We start from the raw sequence: 21,040 nt of genomic DNA on the forward strand, positions 1-21,040 counted from the left end.
TTCGTCAGAATGAATCAGATACAGCAGGAAAAGGAACTTACAGAAAATATTTTAAAAGTGGTGAGTGTTTTTCCTTTATTTTCGTTTAGATTTCAGACATAGATGTGAGTGTACCAAAAAGTTTAACTAGTAGAGGTGCAATGTAAAATATATATATATATTTTGCATCAGAGTATTTAACTTCAGTCTTTTACAAGATATCATGTTGGTTAATAAGCTTTTTCACTTATTTGTATATCTGGGTTTTTCTGTTTTATTATTCCACTACTTTTATAATGGATACTGATCTCTGGATAATGTAAAAAAACTTGCTTTGTGTAGTGAAAACGTTCTTTATGGCAGTCTTTTTGTGCTCAAACATATAGAGTAAACATAGAGGGGGTGTAGTTATGTGAGAGTGATAATTACATGACTGAATGCTTATGCTTTGAAATTGAATGGCAGCAAAAAGGAAAATAGATACATTACCTACCATATATACTTGTTCATAACTCGAATATTTTTGGTAAAAAAGTGACGCATCAAAGAGCGGGGGTCAGCTTATAAACGGCTCTACACCAAAATTTGATGATTTTAAACTCTATGGAATCATTGAATTGAATATCTAATACATTGTTGTTTACCTGGAGCGTCTGCAGGCATGGAGCCCCTCAGCTCCCTGTAGCTGCGGTTCGCCGTTCCCAGCCAATGGGAGCTGTGGGAAGTGGCGCGCCAGGTAAATAAAACGTCCCGCCAGTGGCTTACCCTGACAGGCTGGGAGCCAAGGTTTGCTGACCCATTTATTGATGTCAATACTGCAGCCTTTTAAAGTTTCAAAGGCTTTGTTTAGTGGACTAGATTGGCTTGAAATGGACCTCATAAGTCTTGAGCCAATATGAAAATATAACTTGCAGAATCGATGGAATCTCTAATAAAATTGAAGTAGCCGGTTATCCCTACAGACATGCCAATCTACAGGGCTGCTTTGAAATAAACGAAGAGCAATAATAATTTGACAGTGATAAAACAGGTGACATTCCTATATAAAGTCCTACAAAATCTATAATTACTAGAATAATAATCTATTTTCATACTAGTATTTAAAATGAACACGGTGAAATCAAAAGAAAAAGGTCTTCTTATCATGCAGCGTTCAAACTTAAAGTTGTTGAATATGCAGAAGCAAACAATAATTGTGCCGCTGCTCGTGAATTCTGTATCAATGAGAAGCAAGTAAGAGAATGGCGAAAAAATAAAACACTAAAAGACATGCCAAGAAGCAAGAAAAAATGTCCAACGAGTTGCGCTTCATTTCCTGAGCTAGAGAAAGCTCTCAATAATTGGGTTGTTGATGTCGACAAAATGGGTACATTTCACTAGAACTGGAATTCGTCTGCGTGCTCTGCAAATGTCAAAAGACGACAAATACAAGTCAGTAAAGCCGTCAGTGTTTGTCGCATCAGCGGGTTGGTGTACTCGCTTCATGAACCCTCATGGTCTCTGCCTTTGTCAGCGAACAAAGATAGTGCAAAAGCTGCCTATAGATCTGGAAGAAAAAATCGAATCTTTCCAAAGGCTTATAAAATATCAAAAGGAATATGCATTTGAATTGTCCATGTTTCCTATTTGTGACGAAACACCAATGACCTTCGATCTCCTGAGCAACAGAATGATAACTGGTGTTGGTGAAAAAACAGTTTTAATTAAAACAACTGTCCGTGAAAAAATCCATTTTACGGTGGTTTTATCATGTTTGCAATGGATCAAAGCTCCCTCCTGTTGTTATTTTTAGAAGAAAAACCTTGCCTAAAAACATGAAATTTCTTGCTGGTGTCATCGTACGTGCACACGAAAAGGGATGGATGGATGAAAGTGGGACTATGGAATGGCTGGAAAAAGTGTGGAATAAGAGACCAGGAGCACTTTTCAAGAAACCTGCTATGCTTGTTTGGGACATGTTCAGGGCACACAAGACGGATGAGTGAAAAATGTGGCCAAAATTATGAAAACTACTTTGGTTGTAATACATGGAGGCTTAACTTCAGTTCTACAACCACTTGATGTCTGCCTGAACAAACCCTTTAAAGACAGGCTACGCAAAATGTGGTCTGCATGGATGTGCTCAGGCATGGCGAAGTTGACAAAAGGCGGGAATCTTATGAAGCCCGAAATCAGTCTGGTCGCCCCAGTGAATCAAGGATGTGTGGATGTCCATTCCCTCGGAAATGGTAGAAAAATCATTTAAGAAATGCTGTATCAGCAATGCACTCGACGGGTCAGAAGATGATGCCATATTTGATGATGACACAACAGAGCCTGATGAGAAGAAAGAATCTGATTCTGAAGACAACACTCCTGACATCTACGATGACAATGCAGGTGCAGCTGTGTCTGAAGCAGAGTTTAATTAACTGTTTGGTGAATCAGAGACTGATTCAGATCTTGAAGGATTTTAAGACTTTTTAAAGTCTCGTATTGTTCTAAGTTACTTGTTTTAAATATCCATTTACTGATTTTAAATATTGACTGTAATTTTGAAGGTGAATACATATTTGTTCAGTTATTATTATAACAGGTTTTTCGTTAGATTACATTAAAATAATTCTAGCAAAACTTTTGAGTGCTTCTTGTGATGCCAGCTTTTAAAACATAGCAGGGGTCGGCAAACTTTGGCTCCCAGCCCGTCAGGGTAAGCTGCTGGTGGGTCAAGACATTTTATTTACTTGGAGCGTCTGCAGGCACAGAGCCCCTCAGTTCCCAGTGTCCGCGGTTTGCCATTCCCAGCCAATGGGAGCTGCGGGAAGTGGCGCCATTTCCCACAGCTCCCATTGGCTGGGAACGGCAAACCGCGGACACTGGGAGCTGAGGGGCTCTGTGCCTGCAGACGCTCCAAGTAAACAAAACCGATGGGTTGGGACGCTTACCCTGATGGACTGGGAGCCAAAGTTTTCCAACCTCTGAAATATAGGGTTGGCTTTTGAAAGGGTCATACGGTTTTTGCTATTTTTACCTAACCATCTTGGGGGGTCAGCTTATAAATGAATGGGCTAATGAACGAGTATATACGGAACTTTTAAGCTGTGGGTTCTTTTTTTAGAATTCATCACTCACATGCTTCATATATCTAGCTTTCAACTGTCAGTCCAGTGGTGCATAATGTGTTCTACTTTTTGTGGGGAGTAGAAGGGTAGGAAGAATACTCTCCAAATTTGTGATAGTTGACATAGTTGAATTTATTGTTATGAAAACTTTTTTAAAAGAAAATGAAAACTTTGCATTACTATGTTGAACTGATTTCTTCTGTGGTTTGTTTCCATTATTTGTCATGACTTTTTTCCAGATATGGGAAAATGCTTTTAAAAAGCCAATTTCTATAGTGTCTCTTAGACAAATTGCACAATTTTTATTTACTGACATAATTATGTATACAGTGCTGCAAATGTAAATAATTTTGAACAGGAAATTAAAATAATTCGCCTGTCCTATTTAAGCTTTCTGATAAGTCTCACTATTTTTTTAATTCTTCAGGAAACCTTATTTTGAAAAAGATCCTATGTGAAAATTTGCCAAAAATTGAGATTTGTAAAAATAAGATATCTCAGAATTTAGGACCAAAAAAGGCTATTTTACCTTTGCTTTCTTTTTTTTAAAAATTCAAATGGAAACAGTTTATTTTTAATAAGTGAAACATTCAGATGAGGTGTCTACAACCCAACCATTGTAACTTGCTAATACACTGGAAACTGACTAAAATCAGGAAGTGAAGCTGACAAAAAGAAATTGACAGAAAGAAGAAAAGTTTTTCTACTGTACAACTTGAACAAAATATAAAAATGAATGTCCTAGATGGTGGAAAAGTAAGGATCCAACCATGCATTCAGTGAGTGCCAAAAACTCTCATTGACTTCTGTGGGAATTTTGGATGCACAAGAAATGCAGGATCAGATGCTACATTAGACTTTTACAATTGAAATTTTAATAATAGGATATCTGTAACACAGGTAAGGAGTATGATGGTTTTTGTTTGTTTAATATGTGAATTTAAACTAAACTTGATTAGAGAATAACTTGATTTTTAAAATGCACTTAAATTATTTTAGCTGAAAGAGCAGGCTGCTGATTCCATCCTGGTGCTAGAAGCAGCACTTAAATTAAACAAAGATCTTTATGTCCACACTATAAGAACTCTGGATTTATTAGCCATGGAGCCCGGTATGGTGAATGGAGAAACGGAGAGTTCCACAGCTGGATTGAAAATCAGTACTGAGGAAATGCAATGCCAGGTACATTAAGTACTAAACTAAAAGCTTGCAACTTTTTATATTCCTTTTTTTTTCTCTCTAGACAAAGTCACTGAAGTGTTGTTACAGTCTAAATTAGAACATTCTACAATTTGAACTTTTTGTCCTCAATTAATCCAAATAAGATTTGTTGCTTCAGTTTTTTAAAATACATTAAAGCTGTTTCAGCGTGTAGACCTACTGTTGTTCATGCTTTCCCTCATAACCCCCCCTTTTTTTTTTCTTCAGAGAAAAGAGAAGGAGAGGACGTGAGCCTTGATGTTGACATGGAAAGTTGTAATAGAATTAGGGCTATCACTTAATTGCAGTTAAATCACGTGATTAACTCAAAAAAATTAATCACCATTGAAATAGTTAATTGCAATTAATTGCAGTTTTAATCGCACTGTTAAACAATAGAATACCATTTGAAATTTAATAAATATTTTTGGATGTTTTTCTACATTTTCAAATACACCTCTACCCCGATATAACGCGGTCCTCCGGAGCCAGAATACTCCGATGTGGAAACTACAGAACCCGAACCACCAAAAAGGAAAATCAGCCTTCTGCTGGTGGCATCTGACTCAGGTGATGAAAATGAACAGGCGTTGGTCTGCACTGCTTTGGATCATTATTGAGCAGAACCCATCATCAGTATGGATGCATGTCCTCTGGAATGGTGGTTGAAGCATGAAGGGACATAGGAATCTTTAGCACATCTGGCACGTAAATATCTTGCGACGCTGGTTACAACAGTGCCATGCAAACGCCTGTTCTCACTTTCAGTTGACATTGTAAACAAGAAGCAGGCAGCATTCTCTCCTGCAAATGTCTGAGTGATTGACTGAACAAGAGGTAGGACTGAGTGGACTAGTAGGTTTTAAAGTTTTACATTGTTTTGTTTTTGAATGCACGTTTTTTTTTACATAATTCTGCATTTATAAGTTCAACTTTCATGATAAAGAGATTGCACTATCGTACTTGTACTAGGTGAATTGAAAAATACGGTTTCTTTTGTTTTTTACAGTGCAAATATTTATAATCAAAAATAAATATAAAGTGAGCAATGCACACTTTGTATTCTGTGTTGTAATTGAAATCAGTATGTTTGAAATTTAGAAAACATCAACAAATATTTAAATAAATGGTATTCTATATTGTTTAACAGCACAATTAATCGTGCAATTAATCACGATTAATTTTTTTTAATCGCTTGACAACTCTAAATAGAATCCTATTGTTTTCTACAGAAATGCACAGACTATACAAACACATAATAAGCTACATTTCCTGTTCTGACGAGCTCGCAGTATAAAAAGACAGAAAACAAATGAAGGATATAGGAAAACTTAAACAACATATCAACAAATTAAATAGAAGGAGAAGTGGGAGTAGTTTAAAATATGTATAAAAATATCAACCTGAAACACTTACCTTAAAATGTGTTTGCTTATTTTTTAACTTAACTTACTGTTTGGTATCAAATAATGATCGTTGCAGGTCTGTTATGATTTGGGGGCAGTCTACTTCCAGCAAGGCTCCACAAATGCAGCTGTTTATGAAAATGCCAAGGAGAAGTTTTTTAGAACAAAAGAATTGATTTCAAAGGTAAGCTTGATCATACATTATGTTCAAACATTAGCGGTCTAGAAACTGAATCTCCTTGAAATCCAGCATAGCTTAAAAGATGGATTAATTTTTTCAAGAACTACCTAAAAACTCCTCCAACACAGTGCTTAAACTCAAGCTTCAGCAATTTCAGAGGTATGTTTCCCTGAAGTTAAGTGAATGGACTTCCACTGGTCACTAGTGTCTCAAATCTGTGTTGGATAAAACCAGTTTTATAGTATATAAACCCCTTTAGTTCTTACACACTCAAATGCTATGGAAATGAACATGGTGTATATGCCTTTCCCTTCATACGCTTGCAGGCTGCAGTCCTCTATGCAGTTTTGAATATGACTGACTAGCCTATGGCCTGCAAATTTGTGTGTTTATAGAGGTTTCTGAGATTACTGTATTTTCTGGCGTATAAGACTACTTTTTAACCCAGGAAAATCTTCTCAAAAGTCGGGGGTCGTCTTATACGCCGGGTGTCGTCTTATAGGGCGGGTGCTGAAACTTCCGAGCCGGACTGGAGAATCTGCGGTCGCCGCATATGGTGGGGGGAGCTCAAAAACGGCCGCGGCCGCATCCCCACCCGATGACGAGGTGAGGGGGCGCCTCACCGGGAAGGTGTAAGTGAAGGGCGGAGCAAGCTGCAAGCGTCCGGGATGCCCGGGGTATGGAAAAAAGAGATAGAGCGGCGCTGTGCCCAGAAAAACACGCCTCTTTCACCCGTCTGGCCCGCCCTTGTATCCTATTTCCGTACCTCCTCCTCTGCCTCTCAGATCTCGCTCCTGAGGACTGCAGTGAAGCGGCGCAGGTGCGCATGTGCGAGATCTGAGAGGCAGAGAAGGAGGCAATAGGATACAAGGGCGGGCCAGACGGGTGAAAGAGGCGTGTTTGCGCTACCGCTCTGATAGTCTTGGAGACAGGGAGGGCTGGGCAGGCAGGGAGAGCTGACCAATCCAAGCAGGCTTTGTATACAACAACCAGCCAATCGCTGGTAAGGTACATCGCTTGCCGTGATTGGCTGGTTGTTGTATACTGGGTACCACATACAGTACAGCACCAGTATCTGTACCTGTTCATACAGTATAGCACCAGTACATACAGTACAGTATACAAATGTCCAACAGTCAAAACCCCATCATGGCTCCACCAGCAAGAAGAAAGAAATATGAAGCCAGTTTCAAACTTAAAGTTGTAAACTTTGCCATGGAACATAATAACTGCGCTGCTGCAAGACAATATGGAGTAACAGAAAAGATGGTTCGGGACTGGAAAGCAAATGAAAAAGCATTAAAGAGTATGCCAAGGGGTAAGTGTGCATTAAGAAGAGGCAAAACCTGTAAAAATACCATAGCTTGCAGTTATGATGGGCGTTGCTAACTCGCCAGGGACTTGCCCGGCACTTGCTCTCTCTCTCTTGTTTGTTATCTTCCTCCTATCATCATCAGTTCCAGTTTGGTTGACAGCTTAGAAAACAAACAGCATGGCAGCTCCCATGGGTTTATTGTCTTATCCTTCCTTTCAGCTTTAGAGTGAATTAGGAAAAGTTTAATCCACTTGCACTGTTTTATGTTTACATGTTTGATGACAAACAGCCTTATGTTTATAAGTGACAGTTTTCCTGCTAAGTACCTGCATGTCATAAGCATTTGAATTAAAATTACCATATTGAAATCAAATCTGATGTTTTTTTAATTTTTTTTTGGTGTGCGTTGGAAGAGGGGTAGTCTTATACGGCGAGTATATCCCAAACTCTATATTTTAACTGGAAAAGTTGGGGGTCGTCTTATACGCCCAGTCGTCTTATACGCCGGAAAATACGGTACAATTCCAAATATTGGTGATCTGGTCAGTGGATGAAATATAGGATTGGACATCTTTCCAGTTACAGTGTGATGTTCTTGTATGTATAAAGATAACCTTGCTATGGCTATGGCATTTTTTGCTCAAAAATCAAACAAGAACACTTCTTTTAGATGGTACCTCTTCAAAATGAACATGTATGTGTGCTCCAAAGAAAAGAGTTTGACAGGTATGGTTTCTTTTAGGTGTAATTGCAGATCTGACAGACATCTCACTTAGTTTTTTATAAAGTTCTCCACTTGTTGAAACTCTCCTTTTTTAGAAAGCAGTTGTCATCTCTCTGGTTTGATTGCCTATCTTGTATGGTATATATTCACTGAACATTGAACTTGTAGTGGAAAACTATTGATCTGTAGATTTAAATAACTTTGCAGTGAGCAGCAATACTATAGCTGTGTCTCTGGGTTGGCAGTGCTTGCTGAAGACTTTTCTTTGCTCGAGATAAACAATTTCCCATTGTAAACTTATGTGCGTTATAAAACCACTTTTTTCAAAAAACAAAACTTTACTGGGAAGAATCCTGTACTTCCACACTTCTTAATAGTGTCTGCCATTGATACAAGAATATTTCCCTGTGGACTTTCTCACTTCAGCATCAAATATTCTGAGGAAAGTTTTGGTGTTCTGCATATTTCCTACTGTAGTTGAGAAGGTGACAGGCAATTGTTAGGCAGATTTCCATCTCAGGTAAAGTGTTTTGTTTTGTTTGGATTGTTTACCAAAATAGAATTGAGATGCAGGAATCCTGGGAAAAAAACACAAATTGTCTTAGGCTATCCAGCTCAGCTCTTTTGTCAGCATATTTTACCATGCCTTGTATATGCTGATATCATTTCATCTTACTTTACCATCAGAAACCTGGGTGGCAAATGTGCCTTTTTACAAGAGGAAAATGTTTTTATCTACCTTAGATGAGCTTGCTTTAAGTTGATTGAGGTTATAGAGTTTCCAGCAGTTGAGAGAAGAACTTGTGGTTGATGCCATTGTTAGAAGTTGTCTCCCTCAACTAAATCATTGCATTTCAGTCCAGAATTAGCTAAAACTGTTCTCATGCAAAAACCACAAACTTAAAATAACAAAAAAAAAATCCTCACTTTTTTTTTTTCTTCAGATATCTTTTAGGACTTGAGACTAGAACTTACATTTTGTTTATCAACTCATTTTTTCTCTTCTGTCTCTTTAAAACAACTTAAAAACTACAGTTGCACTCCAGATAGTAATAGAATTTTGACCTCTTTTAAAGATGTAAACTCCATTAATGTGGCTGTTTTTAAACAGAAGCTTTGTCTCTATCGGCCACCTTCTCTTGTTTGTTTGATTCATTCAGTTAGAGGAAGCTTATTTTAAAAAAGGGAAAGCTCATGTTGTTTAAATGTAGAAGTTGTGTTAATACAGTGCTAAAGTTATACTAGTTTAAAATCATTTAGAAAATTCAAAAGTTTAGATTTCCACAGTAGTAATGCCTTGGCTGTACAGCACACTCTGTGTTCTTTGCTATTGTAACGGTAATATGTTAAACTACATATTTAAGAACGATAAACAGGAATAGGAGATACACGTGCAATGTGGTTGTTAACGTTGCTGTAGAAATCCATAACTTTCATTTCCTGCTTCTGATTTTTTTAAATTAAAAACTTAATATTCCATTCATTTTACGATGTGAGTTTATTTATTTGAATTTAGTTTTGTAGTTCTTCTAAGGTCCTGGAGGGAGGAGGCAAAAGGGGGAAATTAAAATGGGCACTAGTTCAATGTGCAAGTGTATCTTATCAGTGATCAACTTGGACCAAACTTTCAATATTACTAAAACAACCTTTCATAAAAATCTAAGATGATAGAAATGTTTCCACAGTTTAGAAACATTTTCCTGCCTCACTGTGAATCCAAATATGAAATTATAATGAAACTGGCATTTCTGTCCGCTGGTCAGTGAAAGATCAAATGGTAAGAGCACATGTGAATAAAAAAAACAAACTGATTTTTTAAAAAAATTCTTTTGCTTTTATTTAATATTGATAATTCCTTAAAATAGAAGTTGTGAATGTTCAACATTGCTCAGAAGTAAGCCCATAATTATTCATAGAATCTAGGTAGCTAAAATTTGATGTGTTCTTATTTTTGCAGATTGGTTCATCATCACTTCATTGCACCATAGATGAGAAGAGGTTAGCTGGGTACTGTCAAGCTTGTGGAGTTCTTACATCATCTTCTAATAGCACATCACAACAGTCAACTCCTTATAGTCAAATCCATTGCTGTATGAGATGTGGCAACTATCAGGTAAAGTACTGGAAAAGCAATTTGGAGTCTTTTGACTTGAATGAGTTCATATCTAAGATTTCTTCTTTAAGTAGTATCCACCGTAGGTGTGCTTGCGTCCCTGTGCTGCTGATCAGAGAACTTTGGTAGCAGTGTCCCTCAAGCTTGCACATGTGCGGTCTCTCGCCATACCCTGCCACGAGGCTATTCAGCGCATGGGCTAACCCACCTCATTTTTTTCGCAACTGCCCTGGCTAGATCATTACTTTTTATTTGCATGTCTATGGTTAGTTGTGGTTTTTCTTTACTCTTCCTCCCCCCCTCCCCTTTTTTTAAATTTTATTTATTTCCCCCCTGCTTTTCTTTTCCTCATTGCGGACCCTTCACCCTATGGGGTATGCCGGGTTCACCATCTTCAAGAAGTGCCTCACTTGCAAGGAAACAATCCTGGTTATAGACAAGCACTCCCAGTGCGTTTGCTGCCTCAGGGAAGGCCACATCCAGCAGAAGTGTGGTTTCTGCCAGCAACTCAGGCCACAGTCACATAAGGATAGAGAGCTCCGACAAGATTATCTTCATGCAGGTGGCACTCAGACCCTCTCAGTACCCATGTCACAAGTCACCTGGCAGACATGAGTCATCCCCAAATCCCTCTATTTCTAAAGCCTGTGAGTCGAAGAAGCAAGTTGCTGACCCTTCTCAAGTCATCAAAGAAGAGAGTGGGAAGCACTCATAGTGAGCCCTAAGATAGCCATAAGTGATCTCCATCCAGCTCTGTATCTCTGGCACCAAGACGGTCTTAGTCTGGTACCCACAGCTCTCAGAAACTGACAGCAGCAGGTACTGTTGACATGCCCACAGACCTAATGGGCACTGGCACTGAGTGGTTGGCACCAGGGGACACAAGTAAGCACTCCGCTAAAAAGGCATTCCTGGTATGAGAGTCTGTATCAGTACCGTCATTAATGCCTCATCCAGCACCAGAGCGACCGGTACAGGCAAGATCCCCGGCACCCCACCATCAGCACTGAGCTGGTCAGTACTGGAAGAATTCCACCATTCCAGGTACCTCTGTGTATCAGACGTAACCGGAGTCCCTGCTTCTCAGTACTGGGATCTCCACACCAAACCTCTGCCTAGCACAGGAATCATCCCTGCTGCCATGCATGCTCCCCCCACTCTAGCGAGAGTTCAGACAGTGACCAAAGGTGGTGGTGTGTCAGTACTCCTCTCAGGCTCAGTACAGTACTCAATATACCCTCAGATCGCCCTATCATCATCATCCTGGTATGGCCGCCCATGGGCACCACTGCTGGGCTCTGTCACCACCACCCCAGTGGCCATATTGGGACCCGTGGGTGCCATATTGCCAGCATGCCTCTCGAACTTCAAGCCTCACCCATGAACCCTCAAGGCACACCCCCTTGGCCTCAGCATCCAGAGCTTCGGCGCCTCCAGAAGACATCATGGAGGAACCTCGAGGGCCATATCCTCCTCCCTGGACGAAGCTGTCGGGCGTTCCCCACCATCTCTGGCTGACGGCTTTTGTCTCTTCCAGGATTGGGCAAAGAGAGTTGTAGACACTCCAAATACTCCTGGAGGAAATCAACGACCCTCACCATCATCTCCTTGACATTCTCCATTCATCCTCTTCCTCAAATAGAGCCCATCCTATTAATGAGGCCATCTTGTACCTGGCAAGAACCATCTGGCAAACTCCAGTATCAGTAGCGCCTGCCTGCAAGTGGGAGAACAAAAAATGTTATGTCCCAGCTAAGGAATCTGAATTCCTCTTCTCTCGCCCTCTACCCAACTCTGTCATAGTGGGTACCGTCACCTCCCATGGCCATCCCCACCAGGTGGGGCCCACTCCTTGTGATAGGGGCTGCACATTCCCGGACCTTTTCAAAAGAAAGGTGTACTCCTCAACCACGCTTCAATTCTGTATTGCCAACTGCCAAGCCCTCACAGTGAAATATGATTATATAAATTATTGAAAACTGAATGATTTTATTGAACAGCTGCCAGTGTCACATTGTGACCAATTAAAGGCCACTATTCAGGAGGGCCAGTTAGTGGCAAAGACAGCCCTCCTCCCCTCTACTTCAGAGTTCTTGTCAATCTCTTTGCGGTAGAGAAGGAACTGAGGGGGTTACTGTGCGCTGACTAGCCTCAAGGCAGGGCATGAGGAGAGAGAGCGTATGTGCAGACCTAACAGACGCTACTCCAAAGTTCTTGGATCAGCAGCGCAGAAACGCAAGCACACCTACCGTGGAACACCCACAGGGGGACATATCTTGAAGAACCATTGTTACTGCACAAGGTGAGTAACTTCCTCTTCACAGGGTAACTGTAGTATGCCATGGAGGCATTGTTACCTAGGAATTAGAGCAGTGGTGGGCAACCTGCAGCTTACGGGCCGCAGGCGCCCCGTCAGGGCAAGGTGATCAGACCGTTTGTTTACATTTGCACAGCTACCCGCAGCTCCCAGTGGCCGAAGTTCGCCGTTCCCGGCCACTGGGAGCTGCGGGCAGCCATGCAAATGTAAACAAATGGTCTGGTGACCTGCCAGCAGCTTGCCCTGTTGGGCCGCAGATTGCCTACCTCTGAATTAGAGGGATGTTGCAGTCAAAACTTGTAGTTTCTCTTTCCAACTTTTCTAGTGACTCACTGTGTGACTTTAATTGCTGCTTTGGTTTCCTGATCTGTAAATTGGATATAAAACCTACTTCCTAAAGAAGGCATGAGGTTTAATGACAGTTTGTAAAGGCTTTTCAAGATCTCATCTAGGTGCAGGTTGGGCGGTGGGGACATCTTAGTTTGATCTGTTACATTTGATAGCCTCGTCTATTAATGTCTAATTAGAGAAATACCTTTTGAAATTGATACAGTATTTATCTGTTTGTGTTCTAGGAGTTAGTGAAGATTTTCCTTGAAGATAATCTAACTCTCAGTTTACCTGTTCAGTTCAGACAGTCTGTGCTGAGAGAACTCTTCCAGAAAGCGCAGCAGGGGTGAGTAGTTAGCATTACTGTGCGCTGACTAGCCTCATGGCGGGTCATGAGGGGAGAGAGCGTATGTGCAGACCTAACAGACGCTACTCCAAAGTTCTCGGATCAGCAGCGCACAGGGGCAGCTCTAGGCACCAGCAAAGCAAGCACGTGCTTGGAGCAGCCCATTTGCAGGGGCAGCAGGGATCCAGCATGGGATCTGAGAACCAACAGGGGGCCCTGGGAACTGTAGTTCCTTGGTTAGCTCCCTGCCTATAGAGCCAGCCCTGGAGCAGGGAAAGAACTACATTTCCCAGCATTCCCTTGGCCACTGCCAACAGGAAAATGGGGGAGGAAGTGAGGAAGCTGAGACCTCATGCTGCAGCCTGCTGTGAATGGAGAGCTGCACTGGGGAGGGGAGGGATAACATATTTTAACATTCAAAAAATAGGACACTCCAAGGGGAGGGAGGGTAGCCCCACCCTGCCACCATCCACTTCCTCCGACTGCCCCCCCACAGAAACCCCAACCCATCCAACCCCCCTGCTCCCTGTCCCCTGATCACCCCCTCCCGGTGACCCCTGCCCCCCAGAACCCCACCCCCTATCTAAGCCTCCCTTCTCCTTGTCCCCAACTGCCCCCTGACAAACCCCTGTGACTCCCATGCCTATCCAACTGCTGTCTGTCCCCTGACTGCCCCCCCCGAACCCCTGACCCATCTAACCCCCCCTTCTCCCTGCTCCCTGAACCTTTGCCCCATCCAACCCTCCCCGCTCCCTGTCCCTTGACTGCCCCCCCCGGACCCCCTACCCCTTCTCCAACCCCCCCAGCCCCCTTACCGTGCCACTCAGACTAGCATGTCTGGCTTTGCGCAGGGCCAGACACGCTGCTGCATACATGCTGCTGTGCTCCCCTGCGGAGCCACAGCGCCTTCCCCCCAGCACCTGCCTTCCAGATTTGAACACCTCAAAATTCAGGAGTGCTCAAGCTCAGTTTGGGTGGCTGTTACTTCATTTCTCTCAAATCAAATATACTGATACACTGTAACTTGCTATAGGAAAAAGTAGGATAAAATTGAGCAAGAAATGCTTCCCAGTGGTTATTAGGACTGGAATTGCTATTTTCAACAGCCATTGCCTTTTTTTGTTTGTTTGTTTAAAAGGAAGACAGTGATATTGCATTGGCAAATTCCCCATAGAAAAAAAGAGTGGGACAAAAGAATAATAAAGGCACCTCAACTTTTCCTCATTTATGTAGGACAGTCTTATAATATGCATCCAGATATCCTCCAATCACACAAGCTGAAAATTGTTCCACTTTACTGCAATTCTATAATCATATGGGAACCAATCCTGTCTGTGTTCTGTGCACATCTAAAATTCCTGCTGAATGACCTGCCCTGGGAGCGAGTTACCAGTGACCCAGGGCTGCGATGGAAGGAGGGTGCAAGGAATGGGGGGAGGAGAGCCCAGGGCTGGGGCAGCAGGGCGGTGGGGGAGTGCCCAGGGCTGGGACGGGGGGCAGCCAAAACTTTTTTTGCTTGGGGCGTCAAAAAACCTAGAGCCGGCCCTGGCAGCGCAGGGATGCAAGCACAACTACTGTGGATGGGGAGGGATAGCTCAGTGGTTTGAGCATTGGCCTGCTAAACTCAGGGTTGTGAGTTCAATCCTTGAGGGGGCCACTTAGGGATTTGGGGCAAAATCAGTACTTGGTCCTGTTAGTGAAGGCAGGGGGCTGGACTGGATGACCTTTCAAGGTCCCTTCCAGTTCAAGGAGATAGGATATCTCTATTAATTAATTTATTTAATTTATTCGCAGCCACATAACAGTAATGCCTAGGAGCACCAGTCATGAACCAGAACCCCACTGTGCTAGGTGTACAAACACAGAACAAAGTCACTCCCTCCCCCAAGAGATCTTGCTGTCAACTTGACTGAGGAATCTTTCTTTGAAAAAAAAAAAAAAACAATTTTATATTGTTAATGCTTTCCACAGAAACTGTCTGAACAATTCAGACACAAGTAATTAATTGGAGGAAGGTCAGTCTTATGATGAGAGAAACTGAACATTCTGTATAAATATGATTCCTCAGGAATGTATTTCACTACAGTCACACAATGACAGAACTTCTTATAAAGAAGGGTAACATGGACACGAAAACATCTATGAAATCTTTTTCACTTAACTCTAAGCTTTAATGCCCTTTAAGAGCTTTCCCAAAACCTGCTGCTCTAGTCATAACTGTTCAGGCAAACCATTTGAAGCCCATGGCACTGGAGCAGACTTGAGCATTCTTAAGAATGCTGGGAGAGGCCCTGATCCGGGACTGAGACCCCGAGGCACTGCTGTAATACAAATAATCATTTTTAAACACTATCATGTACACATGCTCCAAGCAATGTTAGACAACACGGTGCTTAAAATGCTGGTGGTTACCTGTTATCCTGTCTAGACACCCTCTGCATGGCTGTCAAAGAAGGTCTGTAATCTTATTGCATTTTTTGTATTCATGCAGGAATGATGCTCTAGATGAAATCTGTTTCAGAATCTGTACATGCAACACTGTTTGTGATGTAATGCAGGGTCGAGCAATTGGTATTCAGTTTAACCAGCTATTTCTTAAACCGAACAAAGAGAAAATAGACTTTCTCCTTGAGGTAAGATGTGATTCTTGAGACTGAAAGGACGCTGTTAACTGAAAAATCTAATTTCTGTCTGAGTGTGTTACTATTGTTGTTTGTAAAACCCTAAAATTTGTAAAACTGAAAGATTAGAGGTGAAAATGTTTTTCTCTAATTTTGAGCTTACTTTGTACATTTCAGATGGTTTAGTATATAGTCCGTCCCACTTCTGTGTTGATAGTTGGTTCACTTCTTTGACTCAGGAACAGAGGTACCCATTTCGCCAAACACTGTGACAGCAAAGCTGCCAAAGTTTCCAAGTTTAATTTGATGTTGCCCTGTTTTTCCTTTAGTAAAAAATATTTATCTTAATTTCTAAATTATGAAGAATTGTCCTGGAAAATGTATAGAGGAGCCAGAGAGGGGAGTAGAAGAGCGTTCAGGGGAAGGAAATTGATGTCCTCCAAGACCCCTTCACTGAGCTGGGGAGGGAAGGAGCAGACAGGGAAGTGTGTTTTGTGTTTTTTCTCCTCACCATCTTTCAGTGGAGCTAAAGTGGGAAGCAGAGAAGTGACCAAGAAAGTTTAAAAAGTTTCTTCCCCAGTGCCCCTGCAGGAGCCAGAGAGGGGAGCATCTAGGACAGGGGTGGCTAAACTACAGCCCAGGGGCCGCATCTGGCCCTCCAGAAGTTTTTAATCAAGCCCTCGAGCTCCTCCCGGGGAGCTGGATCAGGTGTTTGCTCCACTCCACATGGCTCCTGGAAGCAGTTGCATATCCCCCCTCCGGCTCCCACAGTAGGGGCAGCCTAGGGGCTCTGCACTCTTCCCCCGCAGCTCCCATTGGCCGGGAACCACAGCCAATGGGAGCTGCAGGGGCGGCATCTGTGGACTGGGCAGCGCGCAGAGCCGCCTGGCCACGCCTCCACGTAGGAGCCAGAGGGGAGAAATGCTGATGCTGGAGGCTGCTTGAGGTAAGCACTGCCCGGAGCCTGCACCCTTGACCCCCTCCCATGCCCCAACCCCCTGTTCCCTCTCCCGCCCTCTGAACTCCCAGCCCGGAGCACCTTCCCGCATCCCAACCCCTAATTTTGTGAGCAGTCATGGCCCACCATGCAATTTCCATACCCAGATGTGGCCCTAGGGCCAAAAAGTTTGCCCACCCCGATCTAGGAGGAAGTCTCTCCTTCCTCAGACCTTTGCAGTGAACCATGGAGGTCCCTAGGACCCACCCAGCAACAAGAACTAGAGGCTTCACTCCAGGTCTTCTCTACAGGTTGGAAAGAATAATGCGGTGGGGGTGGGTTCCCTCTGAATTTCCCAACAGGGTCTGGTAGAAAAAGTTGGAAGAATAGAAGCTGGGGGCCCCTTCATAATGTAGAGGAGAAATATTGAAGAGCAGCCCTTCCCCTATACACCATTATGGGTTACTGGGGGACAAAAGGGAAGGTTGAGACTCTGCCCTCTCTTCCCTCCCTTCCCTCCCATGAGCTGGGCAGGGTCAAGGGAGGGATCTTCATTCCACCATACCCTTTCTGGAAGCCAGAGTCTGCTTAAAATGGGGACATGATTTCTGGGGGATCAATAATTGAATGCCACATAACATCTTACAGAGGTGACTGTTCCTAGGAGTACAGGTACTGATCGTTTGTTATGTGCTGATTGAAAAGGAAGACCTCCAATTTCAATACAAAAGCGTAGCTATTTTTAAGGACTGTTGAAGTGGCAGTCAACTGTCTCTCACTCTGTTTGCTGTCCCAGCAAACAGGATGCCAGTGATTGCACAACCAGCATGGAATTCTTCTGAAGGACAGTTTAATTATACACCTCTACCCCGATATAACGCGACCCGATATAACACGAATTTGGATATAATGTGGTAAAGCAGTGCTCCGGGGGGGCAGGGCTGCGCACTCCGGTGGATCAAAGCAAGTTCGATATAATGCGGTTTCACTTATAACGTGGTAAGATTTTTTTGGCTCCCGAGGACAGTGTTATATCGAGGTAGAGGTGTATTTGAGGGATTTAAAGAAATAGGTTTTCATTCCCTTGTTAAGTAGCTTTGGGCTTGTTATTGTTTACCCTAAAACCATTTTTTAAAACTCACCTACCTCAGCCCCATATCCTCTTTCTCCTAGTGGTTTTGTTGGTTTCCTTCCTTTTGGTTTTGACACATATGGTACTTTGTGCTATGTCCAGTATAATGCATGCTGGATTATTTCATGGAGACGAGTTGGCAGGCCACAAATTTTGAAGAGTTTTGTTTTAATCACTTACATTAAATGCCCCTCCTGCCTTTACACTTTGTGATATTCAGCATATAACCCTGTATTTTTACAGGTAGTTAAAACTTTACAGTTCAACTTTTTAAGATGATATTTTGCGTTAAGCTAAAATTAAAACTGCCTATGCTCCCAAATCAGTAGTAGGTTATAGTTTTACAAATAAAACCTATGAAAATCACCTGGCAAAACTGCTTTTTGAGGTGGTTCTAGGTTTCCTGGGCAACAGTCAATAACATCATAAGCAATACTGGCAGTTTAATAAAATCAAGAACATAAAAGAAAAGTGCCCTTTAAAACAAAACTGTATAAATGATGATGACATACCATAAATCTTGGATTTCCAGCTTACTTTAATTTGACAATCTTGTAAGGAGCACTCACATTTGAAAACACATGGGAAAAATGTGATAGCCACTCAGTTCAATTGCTCTGATCATTTTCTTTAAAAATTCTGGTCTGTGTAAGAGCAGCATAAAGTTTAGAAAAACAGATCTGCTGAAAAAAAGCATTTAAATTCTCTCTCCTCTCAGAATTCCTTAGAGACTAATCAACTCTTCCAATGAAGCTTCCCTGAGCTATTGCACATGTGGGTTTTAATTGTGGGTGGCACCTATTGCAGCCGTTGGAAGGTAGTGAGCTGTGCCTGAGTTGAATTCATGCTCTTTCATTTCTGTTTATCGCTTTACTGCTGATTCTCAGGTCTCTCTTTGTCTGCTAACATAAGCCACTTCCTGTGCCATGAGTAGTAACTACACCTCTACCTCGGTATGATGCGACCCAATGTAACACGAATTCAGATATAACACAGTAAAGCAGTGCTCCGGGGGGGGGCGGGGCTGCACACTCTGGTGGATCAAAGCAAGTTCAATATAACACGGTTTCACCTATAATGCAGTAAGATTTTTTTTGGCTCCCGAGGACAGTGTTCTATCGAGGTAGAGGTGTACTTACCTGACACCTATAGCAAAAACCAGATAAAAGTGCACTGTGCACCAGCCCCCACTGATCCAGCAGTAGTCTCTATGCCCAGTTGACAATGGAAATTAATGTGTTTTTGACAAACAAGCTTTATCTTTTTCAAACTGATGTAATAAAATGATTAAATTGCTGATGATTAAATTAAGCATGAAAAGTTACTTTAAAAATCCCCCAGCCCTCCCGAGTAACTTAAGTTTCTTTTAACATTGGATACACAGGGGTTTTGTACCTAGAGAACTGGCTCACCTAAATATTTCACTTTTATCATTCATTCAGTTAAGTGGACTTGATTGTTACATAGCAGTTGCTTTTGTAGTTTGCTAGATTGTTGCTTTTGTAGTGAAGTTAGCAGCATAGATGATGTAATCTTCACATTTGGCTCTTACAGACACAAGCTTTAGGCTCAGGAAGGGAATTGGGTATTAGAGGGAGCATGTAATGAATCACATGGCGATCAAAATAACCCCTTTTGTATACAGGGTTAATTATTGGCTTTCTGATCCCACTGTAACATCAACAGTATTTGGAGGATGGCTACATTAGATGGCTTGCCTCCCTCCTTAGGGAGAGAAAATTTATGTGACGTTGATTGCTACTAGAGCATGAACAGAAAATTGTGGAAATAACTCTTAATACTCTATATAACCAAATGAAAATTCAGAATTCCTAGTGTTGCTTAATGATTTAACTCTTAAATTTTCTAGGTTTGTTCAAGGTCAATAAACTTAGAACATGCTTCAGAATCTTTGAAAAGAAAAATGGCAGCTTTTCTCAAGTAAGTACCTGACATTAGACTACTTTCACTGTGCAGTGTGTAGATACTACCTTGTTATGTTAATGTTTCATGAACTTGCAGGTAAAAAATTAGACAAAAAGGGCAACATTTTTCTTTTTACCAACGGATCCCCTATAAACCTCCCAAAGTTGTCTTATCCACCCATCCCTGTTTTCCAACTTCTGCTCTCAAGACCCTGTGTCCCATGCTTTCTGGCAAAGGAGACTTGGATGTGGGTTCATCTAGAACTCATGGATGAATGTTTCTGAATAATGCATAGGGGTTGGTCACTTTAGAGAAATGCATGATGCTTCCTCCCCCGGGCCTGAGCATGATGCCCATCCACAGCCAGGGCCGGCTCTGGCTTTTTTGCCGCCCCGGGGGGAGGGTGGCGAGCCCCGGCAGGGGCTCCGCTCTCCCCCCGGCGGCCGGGGGGAGGGCAGCCGGAGCCCTGGGAGGAGGGCGGTGAGCCCCGGCGGGGGCTCTGCTCTCCCCCCGGCGGCCGGGGGGGGGGCGGCCGGAGCCCTGAGAGGAGGGTTCTTCTGATCCCAGAGGACTAGCCACACAGCCAGGTCACAGATCTTACCCAATAATCACGCTGTTGCCAATCCTTTAGTATCTAATATCTAAATGTTTATTTATAAAAAGAAAGAAAGGTGAGAGTTAAAATTGGTTAAAGGAATCAAATACATACAGTAATTGCAAAGTTCTTGGATCAGGCTTGTAGCAGTGATGGAATAAAGTGCTGACTTAAGTCAAGTCTCTGGTTGCTTCCAAATCATTGGAAGATCCTCAGTCCCTTGGTTAGAATGCTCCCATTAGTGTAAGTTAATAGTCCAGAGGTTTGAGCAGGAAAGAGGCAAAATGGAGACGTTTCCAGGGCTTTTTATAGCTTCTGCTAAGTGAAGGGAAGCCCATTGTTCTCACTGTAGAAAATTACAGGTAACAAGATGATGATTGGAGTCCCATGGGTAAGTCACATGTCTATGCATGATTTCACTTAGTCATAGCAGAGGCCATCACATGAAAGTCTATTAAGTGTAGATAAGCGTCTCCCATGGTCCATTGTGAGTTGTGTTCCTTGATGAGCCATTTAACTTGAATAGTCCCTTTTAAGATGTGCAGGCTAAATACCTTGTGGGTGTTACCACAGGAGCAAACATTTGAAATATAAGATTTGATTTCCAGTTTTTAAAAGGTGTCTTTTTGCCTCTAACTTCCTCCATTTATTGTTTTACTGTGTTGTTCAGCCATGGTGTCACTTCTTTGTTTTCTCTTACTGTTTTTGTGGGGGGGAGAGGGTTGTGTTTGTGTGGGGTGTACATTTAACTTGAGCCTCTGTTATGGTGTTTTTTAAAAGCTTCCATGCTGCTTGCAGGTATTTCACTTTTGTGACT

The 21,040-nt window shown here is 42.3% G+C and overlaps 1 protein-coding gene across 7 annotated transcripts in view; it reads left to right on the top strand.

Moving 5' to 3' along the window:
* INTS8 (integrator complex subunit 8) overlaps nucleotides 1-21,040 on the top strand; it is a 68,545-nt gene that overhangs the window by 10,523 nt on the left and 36,982 nt on the right. For 6 of the 7 annotated variants that reach the window (XR_006173167.2, XR_010598929.1, XM_042845103.2 and 3 more), the window contains exons 5-11: nucleotides 9-60; nucleotides 4,080-4,262; nucleotides 5,763-5,870; nucleotides 9,864-10,019; nucleotides 12,912-13,012; nucleotides 15,504-15,645; nucleotides 19,573-19,643. Coding sequence is in view for 5 of the 7 variants with exons in the window: in XM_042845103.2 (XP_042701037.2) it covers nucleotides 9-60; nucleotides 4,080-4,262; nucleotides 5,763-5,870; nucleotides 9,864-10,019; nucleotides 12,912-13,012; nucleotides 15,504-15,645; nucleotides 19,573-19,643 (813 nt within the window). In the remaining 2 variants the exon portion in view is untranslated. Of the gene's footprint in view, nucleotides 1-8; nucleotides 61-4,079; nucleotides 4,263-4,300; nucleotides 4,851-5,762; nucleotides 5,871-9,863; nucleotides 10,020-12,911; nucleotides 13,013-15,503; nucleotides 15,646-19,572; nucleotides 19,644-21,040 lie in introns of those variants that run through there. The other variant, XM_065585933.1, reaches the window with a different exon arrangement.

The sequence above is a fragment of the Chrysemys picta genome, chromosome 2 (genome assembly GCF_011386835.1).
Source record: "Chrysemys picta bellii isolate R12L10 chromosome 2, ASM1138683v2, whole genome shotgun sequence".
Lineage (NCBI taxonomy): Eukaryota > Metazoa > Chordata > Testudines > Emydidae > Chrysemys > Chrysemys picta.